The sequence below is a fragment of the Oncorhynchus keta genome, chromosome 34, assembly GCF_023373465.1.
Source record: "Oncorhynchus keta strain PuntledgeMale-10-30-2019 chromosome 34, Oket_V2, whole genome shotgun sequence".
Classification (NCBI taxonomy): domain Eukaryota; kingdom Metazoa; phylum Chordata; class Actinopteri; order Salmoniformes; family Salmonidae; genus Oncorhynchus; species Oncorhynchus keta.
This window is the reverse complement of record NC_068454.1, coordinates 19,842,341-19,863,208: the sequence shown is the minus strand read 5'-3', so window position 1 is coordinate 19,863,208 and position 20,868 is coordinate 19,842,341. Positions and strand designations below refer to the sequence as shown.

The window sequence follows — 20,868 nt, the reverse complement described above, 5'->3', positions numbered from 1 at the left end:
GACCTATAGGTTTCCACTAGTTACCATAGCCGCAAAGTCAAATTTGGCTATCGTGAAAATTAATGAAAACATAAAATAGCTTTTCAGACTTCATTTAAGGTTAGGGTTATGCATAAGGCTAGCAGTGTGATTAAGGTTATGGTTAAGGTTAGGTTTAATATCACATTTTTAAAAGATATTTGTGGAAATATTTGGGGTTTGTGACTTTGTGACCACCAAACATATACATGTTATAAACTACTTATAGAAATCATAAAGCTTTGTGTTCATTCTCAGTTCATGGGATTCATCCATGGCTCTGTATGTTTTGGAGATAGATGGACAGAGAAATGTAAAAGTAAAAACACATGCTATCAATGAAATGTCAAGACTATTATTATTGGTATCATATTATTCAATAAAAGGGGGCATGTAATATCCCATGTCCATAACACGTTTATGCTCAATCCATTTGAACTGCATATGAAAACATTTAGACATTTTCATTTAGGGAGTGATTGGGGGAAAAATAATGCCTTTTGACCAATTGAGTGGGTCTTCAAGTCGGTGTCAGTCCTTATTGGGTGAATTGTAGAAAGTACCCGGTGTGGGATTGTGTGGCACGCTGGTTCGTTTGCAAGGAATACAAAACTGCTTCTCTCAGAGTCTATTCTTCCAACCAGATAATGAACTACATGGAATAAACCATGGGAATATTCCAAAAGACTTTCATTGACTTTGACTGAACTTGCAAAGAGACTTGACTCGGAGCCGTTAATGAGCAGCAACTGAGTAGCGTTATTCTAAGGTATTGATCAGAAACACATGTGACGTTTGAGGCTATTTTCGCCGGTGTGGATGTATCAATATACTGTATTTGTGCCCGAACAGCACATTGTGTAGGCGATGCACAACCCTCAACTCTCTGATCAACGGGAATATACATTTATGTGACTATTATAAACACGTAGCTAATACAATAAGTAGTGTGGTTAACTTGCGATGGACTCGACTTATTGACGAATTCGTGCGGAGGTCTTTCCTATGTAATATTGCACTGCGAGCTCTGCGGCGACAGCGCCCGCCCATCGACTTTTTCTCCTAGCAGAGCAGTGAAAGGAGATTGATTTTACTGGAGCAGCGGTGGAGTGTGCACGACCTGCATACGTTTGGGTAGAGCTATTGCCGCCGGAGGAAGTATTTGATTTACTTTCTCACCAAAGGACTTTGCATACAGATTTTTCGTATTGATCCGAACATCTTGATGTTGGCTAAATTCTAAATAGCGCACCAAGAAACGCCAGACATACACACACAACGCTGGACTCAGGACTCCCTGCTGAGGTGGTGTGTCATCCTACAGCGAAGCGCCTCCGCAAGGGAGAATGGGCTGGGTCGCCTAGGCGTCTTTTATGGGCGCATTTCATTGGAAATATGAGAAATCGCTGAAGGCGATAGTGGAGACAAGCGACACCCGAGTATACCGAGCCCCGAATCTCAGAGCAGGATACGGGAGAGGTGAGGGCATCCCATAGGCAGTAGGTGGAGGGGATCTTACTCTCAAGCCAGCCCAGAAGCTTGGATCCTCGGGGTGTACCAGAGCTGCCCGACGCCGGATACCGAGTTGGCCGCAGACCCCTCATTTCCCCTTCAATAAACCGACGTTTTGCGCCTCCAAACGGATTATAGGAACGGTTTCTGCGGAGAGAGAGAAACGAGAGACAATGGGCATCCACACGCTCCTTATTGCATGTTCGCTGCTTGGTAAGTCACTCCTGTGCCCCATTTCTTACATTGGACACATTGCAATCTTTCTCAGCTTCCGTTTATTAAAAAACAGAGCGAGTCTTCAGACTACCACTCCTGAGTCATAGCATACCTGCACGACAGATCCCAACACTGTGTGTGTGTGGGGGGGTGGGGGGTGGGGGGGAGTGAGTGAGTGTGCTAGTACCACCTCATTAGGAGTCCCTGGGAGACGGCATTGTATTTGTCACTAATAACAGATGTATTTGAACAGCTGTGTTCGTGGATGAGTTGGATAACAGAGACCACATCCCCTTATTACTATGTGTAACCACTTTACATGTTTCACTTTACATAACACCCTGGGCCACTGCTATTATCTCTCTGTCAAACAAATGACATACTCTTTCAGACACATACTGTAGCATAGCCTACACACACACACACATATACAGTACCAGTCAAAAGTTTGGACACACCTGCTCATTCCACGATATTTCTTTATTTATCATTTTTTCTACATTGTAGAATAATAGTGAAGACATAAACTATGAAGTAACACATATGGAATCCAAAAAATGTTAAACAAATGCAAATATATTTGAGATTCTTCAAAGTAGCCACCATTTGCCTTTATGACAGCTTTGCACACTCATGGCATTCTCTCAACCAGCTTCATGAGGTAGTCACCTGGAATGCATTTCAATTAACAGGTGTGCCTTGTTAAAAGTTAATTTGTGGAATTTATTTCCTTCTTAATGTGTTAGAGCCAATCAGTTGTGTTGTGACAAGGTAGGGGTGGTATATAGAAGATAGCTAAATTTGGTAAAAGACCAAGTCCATATTTTGGCAAAAACAGCTCAAATAAGCAGAGAGAACAACAGTCCATCATTACTTTAAGACATGAAGGTCAATCCATCTGGATAATTTCAAGAACGTTGAAAGTTTCTTCAAGTGCAGTCGCAAAAACCATCAAGCACTTTGATGAAACTGGCTCTCATGAGGACCGCCACAGGAAAACAAGACCCAGAGTTACTTCTGCTGCAGAGCATAAGTTTGTTAGAGTTAACTGCACCTCCAATTGCAGCCCCCCAAAAATGCTTTGCAGAGTTCAAGTAACAGACACATCTCAACATCAACTGTTCAGAGAAGACTGCGTGAATCAGGCCTTCATTTTCGAATTGCTGCAAAGAAACCACTACTAAAAGACACCAATAATAAGAAGAGACTTGCTTTGACCAAGAAACACGAGCAATGGACATTAGACCGGTGGAAATCTGTCCTTTGGTTTGACGAGTCCAAATTATTATTTTTTCGTTCCAACCGCCGTGTCTTTGTGAGACGCAGTTCCCACCGTGAAGAATGGAGGAGGTGCTTTACTGGTGACACGGTCTGTTATTTATTTAGAATTCAAGGCACACTTAACCAGCATGGCTACCACAGTATTCTGCAGCGATACACCAGCCCATCTAGTTTGTGCTTAGTGGGACTATCATTTGTTTTTCAACAGGACAATGACCCAATACACATCCAGGCTATGTAAGGGTTATTTGACAAAGGAAAGTGATGGAGTGCTGCATCAGATGACCTGGCCTCCAAATCACCTGACCTCAACCCAATTGAGATGGTTTGGGATGAGTGGGACCGCAGAGTGAAGGTAAAGCAGCCAACAAGTGCTCAGCATATGTGGGAACTCCTTCAAGACTGTTGGAAAAGAATTCCAGGTGAAGCTGGTTGAGAGAATGCCAAGATTGTGCAAAGCTGTCATCAAGGCAAAGGGTGGCTACTTTGAAGAATGTAAAATATATTTTTATTTGTTTAACACTTTTTTACTCTATGATTCCATCTGTGTTATTTTGTAGTTGTAATGTCTTCACTATTATTCAACAATGTAGAAAATAATAAAGAAATGAATGAATGAGTAGATGTGCCCAAACTTCTGACTAGTACTGCACACACACACACACACACACACACACACACACACACACACACACACACACACACACACACACACACACACACACACACACACACACACACACACACACACACACACACACACACACACACACACACACACACACACACACACACATACATACAGACAGAGTGGTCTGCCCCAAACAAACACCAGATGGCTGCTCTGTTCCTAGATGGGAGGTATGTTAATGCTGCCGGGGGGACGGGACGGATGTGTGTGTGGTGAAAACAGACCCCTGCGACTCAGAGGACATTGAATGGGTTAGAGCAGTGGTTCCCAAACTTTTATAGTCCCGTACCCCTTCAAACATTCAACCTTCAGCTGCGTACCCCCTCCAGCACCAGGATCAGCACACTCTCAAATGTTATTTTCTGCCGTCATTGACAGGCTCCACAACACACACTATATGATACATTTATTAAACACAAGAATGAGTGAGTTTTTGTCACACAGAGCTCTTATAGGACCAGGGCATCCTTACATTTAAACATTATTTGTTCATCAACAATTGTGAATAACTCACCACAGGTTAATGAGAAGGTTGTGCTTGAAAGGATGCACATAACTGTGCAAGGTTAGGTTGTAGAATCTCCGTCTTAACTCATTTTCCACAAACAGTCTGTGCCTGTATTTAGTTTTCATGCATGTAAGGGCCGAGAATCCACTCTCACATACAGTGGGGAGAACAAGTATTTGATACACTACCGATTTTGCAGGTTTTCCTACTTACAAAGCATGTAGAGGCCTGTAATTTTTTATCATAGGTACACTTCAACTGTGAGAGACGGAATCTAAAACAAAAATCCAGAAAATCACATTGTATGATTTTTTACTAATTAATTTGCATTTTATTGCATGACAGGTATTTGGTCACCTACCAACCAGTAAGAATTCCAGCTCTCACAGACCTGTTAGTTTTTCTTTAAGAATCCCTCCTGTTCTCCACTCATTACCTGTATTAACTGCACCTGTTTGAACTCGTTACCTGTATAAAAGACACCTGTCCACACACGCAATCAAACAGACTCCAACCTCTCCATAATAGCCAAGACCAGAGGGCTGTGTAAGGACATCAGGGATACAATTGTAGACCTGCACAAGGCTGGGATGGGCTACAGGACAATAGGCAAGCAGCTTGGTGAGAAGGCAACAACTGTTGGTGCAATTATTAGAAAATGGAAGAAGTTCAAGATGACGGTCAATCACCCTCGGTCTGGGGCTCCATGCAAGATCTCACCTCGTGGGGCATCAATTTTTTTTTTAAATTGTACCTTTATTTAACTAGGCAAGTCAGTTAAGAACAAAACAAACTACTGCAGCATAAATACTGGAGGCTGAGACAGGAGAGGTCAGGAGACACTGTTGCCCCATCCGAGGACACCCCCGGACAGGGCCAAACAGGAAGGATATAATAGTATATTATAGGATAGTATAGTATGTCTCCCCAGCCTGGTGAGTCCTGTGCCTGCTCCATGGACCAGGCCTCCAGTATGTCACCCCCAGCCTTGTGAGTCCTGTGCCTGCTCCACGGACCAGGCCGTGGAGCCAGAGCAGGGGTCATGTTCCAGCTGCCCTCAGGGCCTAATGGGATCATGTAATGCAGAGTTAGAAGCGGAATGTCCCTACCTTACTGTTAACTCCCACCCCGTCACACACTCCTCTGACTGGACAGTTTTATTGTCATGTGCACAAGTATAGTGAAATATCTCTTGCAAGCTCCAAACCCAACAATGCAATAATCCAATATCAATGTAGCACAAAAAATAACAAGGTAGAACAAAACCAGAAATAGAAATAAGAAGAACACAAGAAAGTAAGAAGCTATATACAGGGTCTGTTCTAATAAGATATTTACAATGTGCTGAGATACTGGAGTGATACAGGAGTTATAGAGGTAGATACAGTGCCTTTGGAAACTATTCAGACCCCTCGACCTTTTATACATTTTTGCTCATTTATAAAAAAAATTAAACAGAAATATCACATTTACGTAAGTACTTTGTTGAAACATCTTTGGCAGCTATTACAGCCTTGAGTCTTCTTAGGTATGACGCAACAAGCTTGGCACACCTGTATTTGGGGAGTTTCTCCCATTCTTCTCTGCAGATACTCACAAGCTCTATCAGGTTGAATGGGGAGCGTTGCTGCACAGCTATTTTCAGGTATCTCCAGAGATGTTAGATCAGGTTAAAGTCCGGGCTCTGGCTGGGCCAGTCATGTGCCTTTTACTGAGGAGTGACTTCTGTCTGGCCTCTATACCATAAAGGCCTGTTTGTTGGAGTGCTGCACAGATGGTTGTCCTTTTGCAAGGTTCTCCCATCTCCACAGAGGAACTCTGGAGCTCTGTCAGATTGACCATCACCTCCCTGACCAAGGCCCTTCTCCCCTAATTGCTCAGTTTGGCTGGGCCGCCAGCTCTAGGAAGAGTCTTGATGGTTCCGAACTTCTTCCATTTAAGAATGATGGAGGCCACTGTGTTCTTGAGGACCTTTAATGCTGCAGAAATGTTTAGGTACCCCTCCCCAGATCTGCACCTCGACACAATCCTGTCTGGGCCTTGGACCTCACGGCTTAGTTTTTCTCTGACATGCACTGTCAACTGTGGGACCTTATATAGATAGATGTGTATCTTTCTAAATCTTGTCCAATCAATTGAATTTACCACCGGTGGACTACAATCAAGTTGTAGAAACATCTCAAGGATGATCAATGGAAACAGGATGCACCTGAGCTCAATTTCGAGTCTCATAGCAAAGGGTCTGAATACTTATGTAAACAAGGTTTTTGTGTTTTTTATTTGTAATACATTTGCAAAAAATGTCTAAACCTGTTATGGGGTATTGTGTGTAGATTGAGGAGTTTTATTTATTGAATCCATTTTAGAACAAGGCAGGAACGTAACAAAATGTGGAAAAAGTGAATGCATCTGAATACTTTCCTGAAGGAACTGTATGTATAGGGAGGGGTAAGGCGACTAGGTATCAGGATATATGATAAACAGAGTAGCAACAGCGTATATGATGATTGTATGTGTGCGTGTGTGTAGAGTCATTATAAATGTGTGTATATGTTGGAATGTCTGTGTGTGTGTAAGTTTGTAGAGTCCTGTGAGTGTGCATAGAGACAGTGCAAAAACAAAATACAATGGTCAACTCAGCTAGTCCATGTAGCCATTCTGTTAGCTATTTAGCAGTCTTATGGTTTGGGGATAGAAGCTGTTCAAGAGCCTGTTGGTGTCGGATTTGATGCATCGGTACCGCTTGTGTGCGGAAGCAGAGACACCAGTCTATGGCTTGGGTGGCTGGAGTCTTTAACAATTTTACAGGCCTTCCTTTCACACTGCCTGATCTAGAGGTACTGGATGGCAGGGAGCTTGGCCCCAGTTATGTAATGGGCTGTGTCACGCCCTGACCTTAGATATCTCTGTTTTTCTATATATTTGGGTTAGGTCAGTGTATGACTAGGGTGGGTACTCTAGTTTTTGAATGTCTAGGGTCTTTGTATGTCTAGGGGTCTTTGTATGTCTATGTTGGCCTGATATGGTTCCCAATCAGAGACAGCTGTTTATCGTTGTCTCTGATTGGGGATCATATTTAGATAGCCATTTTCCTCATTTTGTGTTGTGGGATCTTGTCTATGTATAGTTGCCTTAGTGCACATCAGTAGCTTCACCTTTTCAATCTCCCTAGGGGTGAAGAGCTTCACGACTGTACACGTATGAGTGGACCATTTTAAATCCTTAGTGATTTGGCACAGAGGGACTTTTAGCTCTCGACCCAGTCCACTGCAGTCCCATCGATGTGGGTGTGCTCTCTCCCCCCCTCCCCCGTTCCCTGTAGTCCACGATCAGCTCCTTGGTCTTACCGAAGTTGAGGGAGAGGTGGTTGTTCCGGCACCACACTGCCAGCTCACTGACCTCCTCTCTGTAGTCTCAACGTCGCCATGATCAAGCCTACCACCATCGTATTGCCAGCAAACTTGAGGATGGGGTTGGAGTTGTGAGTGGCCACAGAGTTGTGGCAGAACAGGGACTACAGGAGGGAACTAAGCACACACCCCTGTTGAGCCCCCATGTTGAGGGCCAGCATGGCAGAAGTGACATTGCCTACTCTCACAACCTGGGGTCGGCCCATCAGGAAGTCCAGGATCCAGTTACAGAGGGAGGTGTTCAGTCCCAGGGTCCCTAGCTCGGTGGTGCGCTTGGAGTGGACAATGGTGTGGAGTGCAATTGAGATTGTGTCGTCTATGGATCTGTTGGGGCGGTATGCAAATTGGAGTGGGTCTGAGATGATTGAGTGGATATGTGCCATAGCCGGCCTTTCAACGCATTTCATGATTACAGATGTGAGTGCTACAGGGCGGTAGTCATTGTGTCATGAATCTGTAGAGTTCATGTAAACAGGAATGATGGTAGTCATTGTGTCATGAATCTGTAGAGTTCATGTAAACAGGAATGATGGTAGTCATTGTGTCATGAATCCGTAGAGTTCATGTAAACAGGAATGATGGTAGTCATTTTAAGACATGGGGATTACAGACTGGAACAAGGAGAGGTTGAAAATGACCAGGAATGTGGCTGCCATCTATTCTGTGCATGCTCTGATAACACTCCCTACAATACCGTCCGGCCCTGCAGCCTTGCGTGTATTGACTTGATTAAAGACCTTACTCACATCAGCCTCGGAAAGTGAAATCACCCAGTCCTCTGGGTCGGTGGGGGCACTCACGCATGGTACGGAGTTACTGTCGAAGCATGCATGAAATGCATCGAGTTCGTCTGGAAGAGGGGAATCGTTGGGCAGATTACGGTTTGCTCCTCCTTTTGTAATTCGTAATGGACTGTAGCCCCAGCTACTTGCAGCCGGCGTCAGAGCCTGTGTAAAATGATTCCACCTTATTCCTATATTGTCCTTTTGCTCGTTTGATGACTCTGTGAAGGTCGTAGTGGGACTTCTTGTAATTGTTCCAGCCGTAGCCTCAGGGTTGTCTGCGAAAGCGCTGTATGTGTTAGCCCTGTCCATAAGCTTTGCGAAAACCTCTGTATTAATCCATGTCTTTTTATTGGCAAAGCGGCAAACCTTCCCTGTTGGGACAATGTCGCGGATGCATTTCCTTATGAAGCTGGTGACGGCGGTGGTTAACTTGTCGACGTTATCGGCGGAACATATTCCATTCAGTGCTAGCAAAGCAGTCCAGTAGCATAACCATTTCTCAATGGAGCGAGTCATGGGTACATCCTGTTTTAAGCTTCTGCTTGTATGGTCAGGATCAGATTTGCCGAATGTTGGACGAGGGAGGGCCTTGTATGCTTGCTGCTGGGTAGAGTAACAGTGGTCTAGGACTTTATCACCCCAGTGGAGACTGATGCTGATGTATGTTGGGCATCACATGTCTTAATGACACGGAATTAAAATCGCCGGCAACAAGAAAGTTTTCCTGCATGTTTATAGCCTCATATAGGTTAAGTGCCAGTTTTAACAATCAGTTTTACAAGAGCACGGCGATCTGCTGTTACACAGCAAAAAAACTGGTGCTGCTCTCTTCACACAATTTAGCATTCATTCCCGTGAAAGACAAGTTGGAAAATAGCCTGCTGTGTTATTTTTAAACTCCTTAGGGACGTCCTGCTTAAATGAATCAGGTGCTTGTCTGCAGCATCTCTTTTTTTTCTCTGGATGGAGTAACTCTGTACTGTGCTCTGTTTGTTTCTATAGTGGTGAACTCTGTATAGCAGCACCTCATAATGGAGGTCATGAACTCTTTGATCTTAGAGCTGACCACCAGAGTTTTGTGCTGAGCGATAAGTGCTTTTTGAGTTAGTTTAGATTATTATGCATTATGTGGGTTGATTGAACGGGTTGATTGAATGCAGAATAAAACTATTATTAAAAGTCCTATGATGGTAGTGACTGCCCATTATTGCTTATAACTTAGTAAACATAATTTATTAACATTACCGTAATAAAATATTTCAGTTCTTTACATTTGTTTATTTAATGACTTTTTAATTTCAAGTCATCTCATCTCTATAGAGCTGGTGCCTATGCTGTCTGACAATATCACTATTTTAGTAGTTCTTCAAAGTAAATGAGGCATACTTTTATGACTGCTGAATACCAGATAGAGAGAGACGTTGTGAAGCAATCGTGAATTCTTCTGTCTGTTCTCTCCATGTCTACCCCACAATAACCTAAGGTAGCAGGCGTAAAAGAAACACAAAGCCCGGACAAGTAGAGCGCAATGGATTATGGTCATTGTAGTTCATTGCCACGTTTTCTGCTCTAAACTATTTAGAATATTGGCCTGTTGCACAGTTCAGGATTTATCTCTAGAGAAGCTGTGCAATGTATGTATTGAGCTCACAGAAAGAAAGAAAACAGATGTTGGTCAAATAGTTGTTTTAAAATAAATCAACATTTGCTTACCAGATTTCCAAAATAGCTGTTGATGGTTTTATAGTTGTGATTGTAGACCTAGATATTTGACAGTAAACATAAATGTGTTTAGGTGTGTGTATGCAAATTTTATTATACTTGTTAGTACCAGAAGTCACCACAATAATAGTAAACCAACTACAATTCAGAGAAGTGAGGACATTTTTGTTAGTCCTCAATTGTAAAAAGACTAATTTTAGGGTTAGAATTGGGGTTAGAGTTATGGTTAGGTTTAAGGGTTCGGGAATATAGTTTTTTGAATGGGAATCAATTGTTGGTCCCCAAAAAGTATAGTAAGACATAGAGGTGTGTGTGTCTGAGGTACCCTTACTCAGATAAGATCTAAGGCAGTGTAAAGCATGCTTCAGTTCGGCTTGTGGCTAGAGAATCGAATGAGTGTGCTCACGTACTCCCTTAAAATACCTTTTCTTGAAAAATGAGAAAAAACTGCAATAGTACTGTTTGTCCATTTTGAGATGCCCGTAACCAGTATAACCTTCTTCAAAATAGTCAGAATTAAAGATGACTCAAGAAATGTCTTTAAATCAGATGTTTTTGTCGATGAGATCTTAGTCGCACAATTTTACATCTAACTAAGATGTTTGGTGCGGTATTTCTCAATGAAAAAAAGTCCAAAACTAACAGAAACGTCACAAAATGTTATAATATGTGACCCGTTTCAAGAAGCTATGCGCATGTCACACATCACTACTTCACAGGAGAAGCATATGAAAGTTTTATTTATTTTGTTATTTTATTTTCGTATGCGTTTTTTGGCATAAATTCCTTCTGGAGCATGTGAACTTTCATGTGCCTTAATAACAAACTTCTATGCCAACTGTAAATACAGTTGTTAAATTACGAACCTAGTTGATTTAGCCACAGAAAAAGTCAGAAACCTTCCCGCTAGTCATGATTGGCTGAGATAATGGATGGGCTGGACATGCCGAGAGATAACTTCAGATTGGGCTGCCATGTCGCACTTTTCTGTCTTATAACATGAGCTGCTCAGTATGTGTCGATAATCTTTGGTACCGCAGCTTTTTTTAAAGACATAACATTAGCCATGGAGATCTGTAAAAGTGTTGCTACTGCTCTCGATAGCATTGCTGCCCAGAATTTTGCAGGCGAAGACCAGTGGGAAAAAGTTGTGATGGACTACTTTATGCACAAGGTCAGTGTGAATCGGATTGACTTGACATAACAATGGGGCAAACAAGCTGTAGCTAGCGACAAACCAAATGGTAAAGACACGCTGCCGTGAAGTGTTAATCCATGTATATGGGGAAGAGTCTAGCTATGTTTTCAGATATTAATTTCAGATGTTTTTGTTTCGTTTTCACTACATGTTAAAGTGTACTGTTAGCTAGCTAGCATACTGTTAGCTGGCTAGCGAATGTTAGCTTTCTGGCTCGCTAGGTAACATTACGTGTATGCGTTCTATGTAGTAATATTGTTCGCATCTCAGAAATCCATTTGCGTTGCTAGTTAAAGCCTAATGAACATAGTTGGTTAGCTTTAGCTACCTGCAGATTCATACCCAAGCATTTCATGCATAGTGGCTGGCTATGACAATCCGTTTGTACTGTAGCTATGGGTTAGGATTATGTTTCATTTTGTCTAAACAAAAGAGTCACTTCACAAGAGAATGATTACATGACCCATCAAGTTAGCCATGTGTGTTGGGGGTGATTATGGCCATCTATTGTATTTCATGAACATGTGTACATGTCTAGACCATAGTGACCCATACAATTAGCTAGATGTGGCTGGGGCTTGGTTGTAGCATTTATTTCCCATGAACCATCAATTTAGACAAGTGTCTGGGTAAGGTTCATGTAATAATTCTAAAATATTTAAAAAATATTTTTATTTGGATACTTTCAAAGTCAGATTAGGATAAAGGCCAAGGATTAGATGAAGTGTATTTTTACCTGGTGTTTTTCTTCATTGTAGGCTACTACTTTCACCTCTTAGTCTTGCAATCTTTGGTTGTTTACTACACTACCTAACTCACTCTGTTTAGCACATGGCCTCAGATGTGAATCCTTCAAGAGATGGTTAGGCTAAGAGGGTGTGCATGATGCTGAATAGGTGTAGACAAAGAAGAGCTCTCCAGTAGGTGTACCAAAACATTAAAGGACCATTCTCTCAAAATCGGGGTTACAAGTTTATCAACTTTCAAAGCATAATTACTTTCCCATTGTTCCTCAACTGCAGTGTGTGTGATTTTCCATTTTGTAGCTCGGAGTCTCTACTCTCCGTTGTAAAAAACACCATTACATAAGACCGATTCGAGGCTGTGGGTTACATATGCACAAACTTTTCCAAACTGTTTCAGTTGGGAAGCATGCGGACGTCTTAACTGGTATGTTGATGGATTTGGCTGGTTTGCATAAATAGCTCCCTGATCTCCCATCCCCCGCTGTACTTTAAAGACCACGATAAGCTACCATCTTCTTTGAAGATCTCCCTTCTCCCTTCATCCCTGGTTTAATAGGTACGTTGGATGACGTTGTCTCCTAGATACTGATCCAAGATCAGTTTGCCTCTGATGGGTAAGGTTAGGATTTATAGGGGGGTAAGCTAATAGTAGAAATGTGCAACTCCTACTCAGGGCTCTGTTAGATAACAGGGTAGCCCAGATTCCACTCCTCCAGATCCACCCACAATGCTCTGGGTTTACATACCCAGACTCCTCTCTCTTCCTCGCTGGATTCTCCACCCAAACAGAGCCTCAGTTGGATGCACATGAGACGTCAGCGTTACTATGGAGACAGCTCCCCTGCTGCACATCCACAGACGCTGACACACACACACACACCATCCCACACACCTCCCTCCAGTGTTAGCCCCACACTTACACACATGCCCATGGCAGCCATTGCTGTTTTCAGATGAAAACAAAAGAAGATAGTCAGTATAGGCCTGAGCTAAACTAACCCACAGGGATGAAGGGATCCGATCTGATTCTCCCTGGAACTCACGTGTGTGTGTGTCTGTGTGGTTTTGCTTAACTTTTCATCCTGAATGCTGGAATGACTAACAATAGTAGAGAAGTCTGTTTGAAGAGCCTAATTAATAGTTAATTGGGTTCCTTTCCAATCTGTGGATTAATGCACAAACATAGGGAGAGAGAGCAAGCTGTCAATCTCTAACACACACGCTTACATCTACAGCTAAATGTGTGGGTTTGTATACTTATAAAAGATTGAAGATGGGATGTGTGGTTTTACATTAACTTTAGCAGCTGTCTGGAGTTTGTACATACACCTCAGATGAGGGTGTGTGTGTTCCTGCATAGTAAAACTGTGCAGATGTGTTTGAATCTTTAATTGTTTTTGTAGATGTTCTGTATGTGTGTTTGTGAGTAAAAGGGAGCATTTTAAGTCCATCTCTTTGCCATGGTGTTGTAGGGCAGGGGAGCAGGTGGATATATGGAATTAATGGACTGGAGGAAGGGGGGCAGAGGGGGATGCTTCAGACGGGACAGGACAGGGGGCAAAGAAAGAAGTGGGTGAGTGTTTGAGACACCGCCTGTGTGCTACAGTAGGTGTTATTATATGGGTGAGTGAGTTGGCCATAAACACTACATTTATTACCATATCCTTCCCCGCCATCTCTCGCAATTATTCATTAATTCTGGGATGAGATGGGTAGAGGCATGGACAAATGCTTACACTTACCAGGCATCGCATTAGCTTTCAGAAATCTGAATTTTCCAAACACAGACCATTAAAAAAATCTGTTTTAAACCATTTCAACAGCATTTTATATTGAAAGTCAACAGTGGTGTTTTGCTTCAGTAAAGTTATACGGTGCGTTCAACAAGGTTTTCTTCACACAAAATGCATTGTTGCAACACCATTCGGCAGAAAATTGGTGGCCAGTAAAAAACTGGCCCTGAACATCTCTAAAACTAAGAATATTGTATTTGGCATAAATCATTCCGTAGATTCTAGAGCTGCCGCTTTCAAGGAGCGTGACACTAATCCGGATGCTTATAAGAAATCCTGCGAGGCCCTCCGACGAACCATCAAACAGGCAAAGCGTCAATACAGGACCAATATCAAATTCCACAACACCGGCTCAGATGCTCGTCAGATATGGCAGGACTTGCAAACTATCATGGATTACAAAGGGAAACCCAGCCGCGAGTTGTCCAGTGATACAAGGCTACCAGACAAGCTAAATACCTTCTATGCTCGCTTCGTGGCTAGCAACACTGAACCATGCATGAGAGCACTAGCTGTTCCGGACGACTGTGTGATCACACTCTCCATAGCCGATGTGAGTAAGACCTTTTAAATAGGTCAACATTCACACGGCCTCAGGGCAAGACGGATTATCAGAAAACCTACTCTGAGCATGCGCTGATCAGCTGGCAAGTTTCTTCACTGACATTTTCAACTTCTCCCTGACCCAGTCTGTAATACTTACGTTTCAAGCAGACAACAATAGCCCTGTGCCCAAGAACGGCAAAGTAATCTGTCTAAATGACTACCGCCCCGTAGCGCTCACATCTGTAGCCATTAATTAAATGCTTTGAAAGGCTGGTCATGGCTCACATCGACAGCATCATCCAAGACACCCTGTACACACTCCAATTAACATACTGCGCCAACAGATCCACAGATGACACAATCTCTATTGACCTCCACACTTCCCTTTCCCACATGGACAAAAGGAACACCTACGTGAGAATGCTGTTCATTGATTAACACCATAGTACCCTCCAAGCTCCTCACTAAACTGAGATCCCTGTGATTAAACACTTCCCTCTGCAACTGGATTCTGGACATTCTGACGGGCCTCCCCCAGGTGGTGAGGGTAGGCAACAACACATCCGCCATGCTGATCTGCAACACGGGGGACCCTCGGGTGCATGTTTAGTCCCCTCCTGTACTCCCTGTTCACCCACAACTGTGGCCGCACACGATTTCAACACCATCATTAAGTTTGCAGACGACATGACGGTGGTAGGCCTGATCACTGACAACATGAGACTGCCCACAGGGAGGAGGTCAGAGATCTGGCAGTGTGGTGCCAGGACAACAACCACTCCTTCAATGTCAGCAATACATAGGAGCTGATCATGGACTACATGAAACGGAGGGCCAAGCACTCCCCCATCCACATTGATGGGGTTGTAGTGGAGCAGGTCAAGAGCTTCAAGTTCCTCTGTGTCCACATCACTAAGCAATTATCATGATCCACACACACCAACACAGTTGTGAAGAGGGCATGGCAATGCCTCTTCCCCCTCAGGAGGCTGAGAAGGTTTTGCATGGGCCCTCAGATCCTCAATAAGTTATACAGCTGCACCATTGAGAGCATCTTGACTGGCTGCATCTCCGCTTGCTAAGTCAATTTCTTGGCATCTGACCGCAAGGTGCTACAGAAGGTACTTGCGTTTGGCCCAGTACATCACTGGGGCCGAGCTCCCTGCCGTCCAGGATTTTTATACCAGGCCAGTGTCAGAGGACACTGGCCCTTCTTTGGACACTGTGTTAACAAACCTCCAAATGAGATTCAATGCCATACAACACTTCTTCCGTGGCCTCCAACTGCTCTTAAATGCTAGTAAAACTAAATGCATGTTCTTCAACCGATCGCAGCCCGCACCTGACTAGCATCACTACTCTGGACGGTTCTGACTTATAATATGTGGACAACTACAAATGCCTAGGTGTCTGGTTAGACTGTAAACTATCCTTCCAGACCCACATTAAGCATCTCCAACCCAAAATTAAATCTAGAATCATCTTCCTATTTCGCAACAAAGCCTCCTTCACTCATGCTGTCAAATATACCCTCGTAAAACTGACTATCCTACTGATCCTTGACTTCCGCGATGTCATTTACAAAATAGCTTCCAACACTCTACTCAGCAAATTGCATGTAGTCTATCACAGTGCTATCCCCATATACTACCCACCACTGCGACCTGTATGCTCTCGTTGGCTGGCCCTCACTACATATTCGTCGCCAAACCCACTGGCTCCAGGTCATCTATAAGTCTTTGCTAGGTAAATCCCCAGCTTATCTCAGCTCATTTCACTGGTCATCCCCAAAGCCAACACCTCGTTGGCCACATTTCCTTCCAGTTCTCTGCTGCCAATGACTGGAACGAATTGCAAAAATCATTGAAACTGGAGACTCATATCTCCCTCACTAACTTCAAGCATCAGCTGCCAGAGAAGCTTACCGATCTGTAAATAGCCCATCCAACTACCTCATCCCCATATATATTTGTTTTTGCTATTTTGCACCCCAGGATCTTTACTTGCACATCATCATCTGCACATCTCTCACTCCAGTGTTAATGCTAAATTGTAATTATTTCGCCACTATGGCCTGTTTATTTCCTTACCTCCCTAATCTTACTACTTTTGCACACACTATATATAGATTTTTCTATTGTGTTATTGACTGTTTGTTTGTTTATCCCATGTGTAACTCTGTTGTTTTCGCACTGCTTTATCTTGGCCAGGTCACAGTTGTAAATGTGAACTTGTTCTCAACTAACTTACCTGGTCAAATAAAGGTGGAAAAATTAAAAGAAGAATTGTCAGACTCCAGCCACCCAAGTCATAGACTGTTCTCTCTGCTATCGCACAGCTAGCGGTACCGATGCACCATGTCTGGAATCAACAGGACCCTGAACAGCTTCTTCCCCCATGCCGTAAGACTGCTAAATAGTTAGTCCGAGTAGCAATTAGTTAACTATTTAACTATCAGCAGCCTGATCAATTATTTGCGAAGGAGTTGTGTCGTGCTGCCTGAGGCAAATGGTGGTCATACCAGATACTGACTGGTTTTCTGATCCATGCTCCTATCTTTTTTTAAGGTATCGGTGACCAACAGATGCATATCTGTATTCCCAGTCATGTGAAATCCATAGATTAGGGCCTAATTAATTTATTTCAATTGACTGATTTCCTTATATGAACTGTAACTCAGTAAAATCTTTGAAATTGTTGTGTTTATATTTTTGTTCAGTGTAAACAAGGTTTCTGTGTATCATTTTCAATAAATTGCTAACATTTCTAAACACGTTTTCACTTTGTCATTATGGGGTATTTGGTGTAGATGGGTGAGAATCGATTTTTGATTTCAGGTTGTAACCCAACAAAATGCCAATGGGTATGAATACTTTCTGAAGGCATTGTGTGTGTAACTGTTAGATGCACCCACACAGAATCACACACACATGCGCACTACAGGTCAATGTTTTTAAATGTATGGAAATTGTCGTCTTGTCTGTAATGTATTTTATGTTGCGTCGGACCCCAATAAGAATATCTGTCGCCATTGGGGTCAGCTACGGTAGGTAGCCTAGTGATTAAAGCATTGGGCCAGTAACCGAAAGGTTGCTGGGTTGAATCCCTGAGCTGAGGTTAAAATTCTGTCATTCTGCCCCTGAACAAGGCAGTTAACACACTGTTCCCCGGTTGGCTGTCATTGTAAATAAGAATTTATTCTTAACTGGCTTGCCTAGTTAAATAGGTTAAATAAAAAAATAAAAAATTAAAGGGTTCTCTCCCTACCAATAGTTGCTCAGTTTGAGGGACACTGTCACACCGAGGGGCACTTGAAAATGAGGGGGAGGGATAAGGATGGGGCGGGGGTATTAGGATTGAGCCTCAGTTTGGGACTGAGAGGGTGTTTTCACAGCCAGCTTCAAAGCACTTGAGGCCCACAGCAGAGCAGTCCAGCAGCACACTGTGTTATTTACCCAACATCACAGGCCAGTTAAAGACAAGCCGGCAGAGCACTGTGTTATTTACCCAACATCACAGGCCAGTTAAAGACAAGCCGGCAGAACACTGTGTTATTTACCCAACATCACAGGCCAGTTAAAGACAAGCCGGCAGAGCACTGTGTTATTTACCCAACATCACAGGCCAGTGAAAGACAAGCCGGCAGAACACTGTGTTATTTACCCAACATCACAGGCCAGTTAAAGATAAGCCGGCAGAGCACTGTGTTATTTACCCAACATCACAGGCCAGTTAAAGACAAGCCGGCAGAGCACTGTGTTATTTACCCAACATCACAGGCCAGTTAAAGACAAGCCGGCAGAGCACTGTGTTATTTACCCAACATCACAGGCCAGTTAAAGACAAGCCGGCAGAACACTGTGTTATTTACCCAACATCACAGGCCAGTTAAAGACAAGCCGGCAGAGCACTGGGTTATTTACCCAACATCACAGGCCAGTTAAAGACAAGCCGGCAGAACACTGTGTTATTTACCCAACATCACAGGCCAGTTAAAGACAAGCTGTGTTATTTACCCAACATCACAGGCCAGTTAAAGACAAGCCGGCAGAACACTGTGTTATTTACCCAACATCACAGGCCAGTTAAAGACAAGCCGGCAGAACACTGTGTTATTTACCCAACATCACAGGCCAGTTAAAGACAAGCCGGCAGAACACTGTGTTATTTACCCAACATCACAGGCCAGTTAAAGACAAGCCGGCAGAGCACTGTGTTATTTACCCAACATCACAGGCCAGTTAAAGACAAGCCGGCAGAACACTGTGTTATTTACCCAACATCACAGGCCAGTTAAAGACAAGCCGGCAGAGCACTGTGTTATTTACCCAACATCACAGGCCAGTTAAAGACAAGCTGGCAGAACACTGTGTTATTTACCCAACATCACAGGCCAGTTAAAGACAAGCCGGCAGAACACTGTGTTATTTACCCAACATCACAGGCCAGTGAAAGACAAGCCGGCAGAGCACTGTGTTGACTGACTACTAACCCTCACCCCTAACCATTACAGCCTGTTTCTGAGCTAATGGAGAGGGGAAACGGAGAGGGAAGGAAATAAACAGCGAGAAAGAAGAAGACATACACAGGCAGAAAGAGAGACAAATGGAGGGAGATAGGCTGAGGGGGAAAGGGCCTGTGTTTCAGCTCAGTCATTTCAGTTCGTTGAGCAATCCCCAGTCCCTCCCTCTCGCCCCCTCCGGCTTACTGCAGCCACCAACAAGGCCAGGCTGAGAGAGAGGACCAGATCATCATGTCTGCTATTACCTTATCTCAACATGGTGCACAGAGAGGAAATGGGGGAAAGACAAGGGTATAGCGAAAAGGGGGGCAAGAAAAATAAAGGAAGGATAGATGAGAGAAGGAGAGGGAGAGAAAGGCTGAGGATGAGTTTTGATAACCAGTTGCGTTGTGGCTGAGGTCCAACCTCTGAGCAAGAACAGAGACAGCAGCCAGAGGGTACAATGAACATCAAGCACTGCTGCACAGTCACACACACGCAAAATACTATAAAGTATGTTTTTTATTTAGAATATATTTTATTAGGATCCCCATTCATTTATTTGTCAATTTAACCTTTATTTAACTAGGCCAGTCAGTTGCAACTTGGGTCGCAGAACTTCATGGGAGTTTTGGGAGCCACTCGATAGGAAGTGACATTTGCTCCAATCTTTGTTCTGCCAGTAGATTTTGAGGAATATTTGTTTTACTTCTCCCATTGACTTCTCAAACTGGTCTGGTCCGGTCTGCCGTGTCTGCTTCGCTAGCTTTCCAGATGTCTCACGATGCTGCGCCTCTTGGTTTAGAAACTCTGCGGCTGAGATATCTCAGTTGGATTGTGATCGTTTGGCTTCCTCATAAACCCACATAATGCCCATTTACAGCTTTGCCATACCTATGGCCTCTCTCTCTTCCAAATCTCTGGGAACAGATGTCAATTAGGCTAGTATTTTCAGGGTTTTGATAAGGGTAAAGTTGTGTGGTTGATTTTTTAAAAAGGGGCATAATTTTTTCACACGTGAATTTACATACATTTTTCCCCTAGCTTTTAGCTGCCTCTGTACCACCTGGGTGAGTTTCTTTGGCAGGTAGGGAACATTCCCTGGCCAACTTGGCAGGTGGACCCAGGACATTACTTCCAGACCCTGATAGACATGATTATTACCACTCAGGTGGATGTGGATGATAAAGGCTAAAGTTGAGATCTCATCTCCTACTCTCTCTTTTTTTGTTGTTGAATTTTACCCCCTTTTCTCCCCAATTTCGTGGTATCCATTTGTCTTGTTAGTATTTTACTATCTTGTCTCATCGCTACAACTCCCGTACAGGCTCGGGAGAGACGAAGGTCAAAAGCCATGTGTCCTCCGAAACACAACCCAACTAAGCCGCACTGCTTCTTAACACTGCGTGCATCCAACCCGGAAGCCAGCTGCACCAATGTGTCGGAGGAAACACCTGGCAACCTGGTTAGCGTGCACTGTGCCCGGCCCACCACAGGAGTTGCTAGGGCGTGATGAGACAAGGATATCACTACCGATATCACTACCGGCCAAACCCTCCCTAACCCGGACGAGGCCAATTGTGCGTCGCCCCATGGACCTCCCGGTCGTGGCCTGGCTGCGACAGAGCCTGGGCTCGAACCCAGAGTCTCTGGTGGCACAGACAGCACTGCGATGGAGAGCCGTAGACCACTGCGCCACCCGGGAGGCCACCTCTTACTCTCTCTTAAGCCGGGTGTACACAACATGATTTTGGCCCCATTTTAGCTGTCCCAGACAAGTTTTTGAGATCAGTGACAAAATCCCCATGTCATTCCCTACTTGGGGCTCGCGGCCATCACCGATGCTCATTTTAAGACTCAATCTCATTTTTGAGCAGTTTCAGACGTCCCAAAATGTTCAAACATTTTTTATTTAATCGGCACAAAATCTGCAATGTTCTT

The 20,868-nt window shown here is 43.7% G+C and overlaps 1 protein-coding gene across 1 annotated transcript in view; it reads left to right on the top strand.

The window, feature by feature from the left end:
- The first annotated feature begins 690 nt into the window (after positions 1-690).
- The window catches only part of LOC118377112 (immunoglobulin superfamily member 3-like), a 172,428-nt gene continuing 152,250 nt past the window's right edge, over positions 691-20,868 (top strand). The window contains exon 1 of the mRNA XM_052493367.1: positions 691-1,743. Coding sequence (XP_052349327.1) covers positions 1,704-1,743 — 40 coding nt within the window. The 5' untranslated portion in view covers positions 691-1,703. The remainder of the gene's footprint in view (positions 1,744-20,868) is intronic.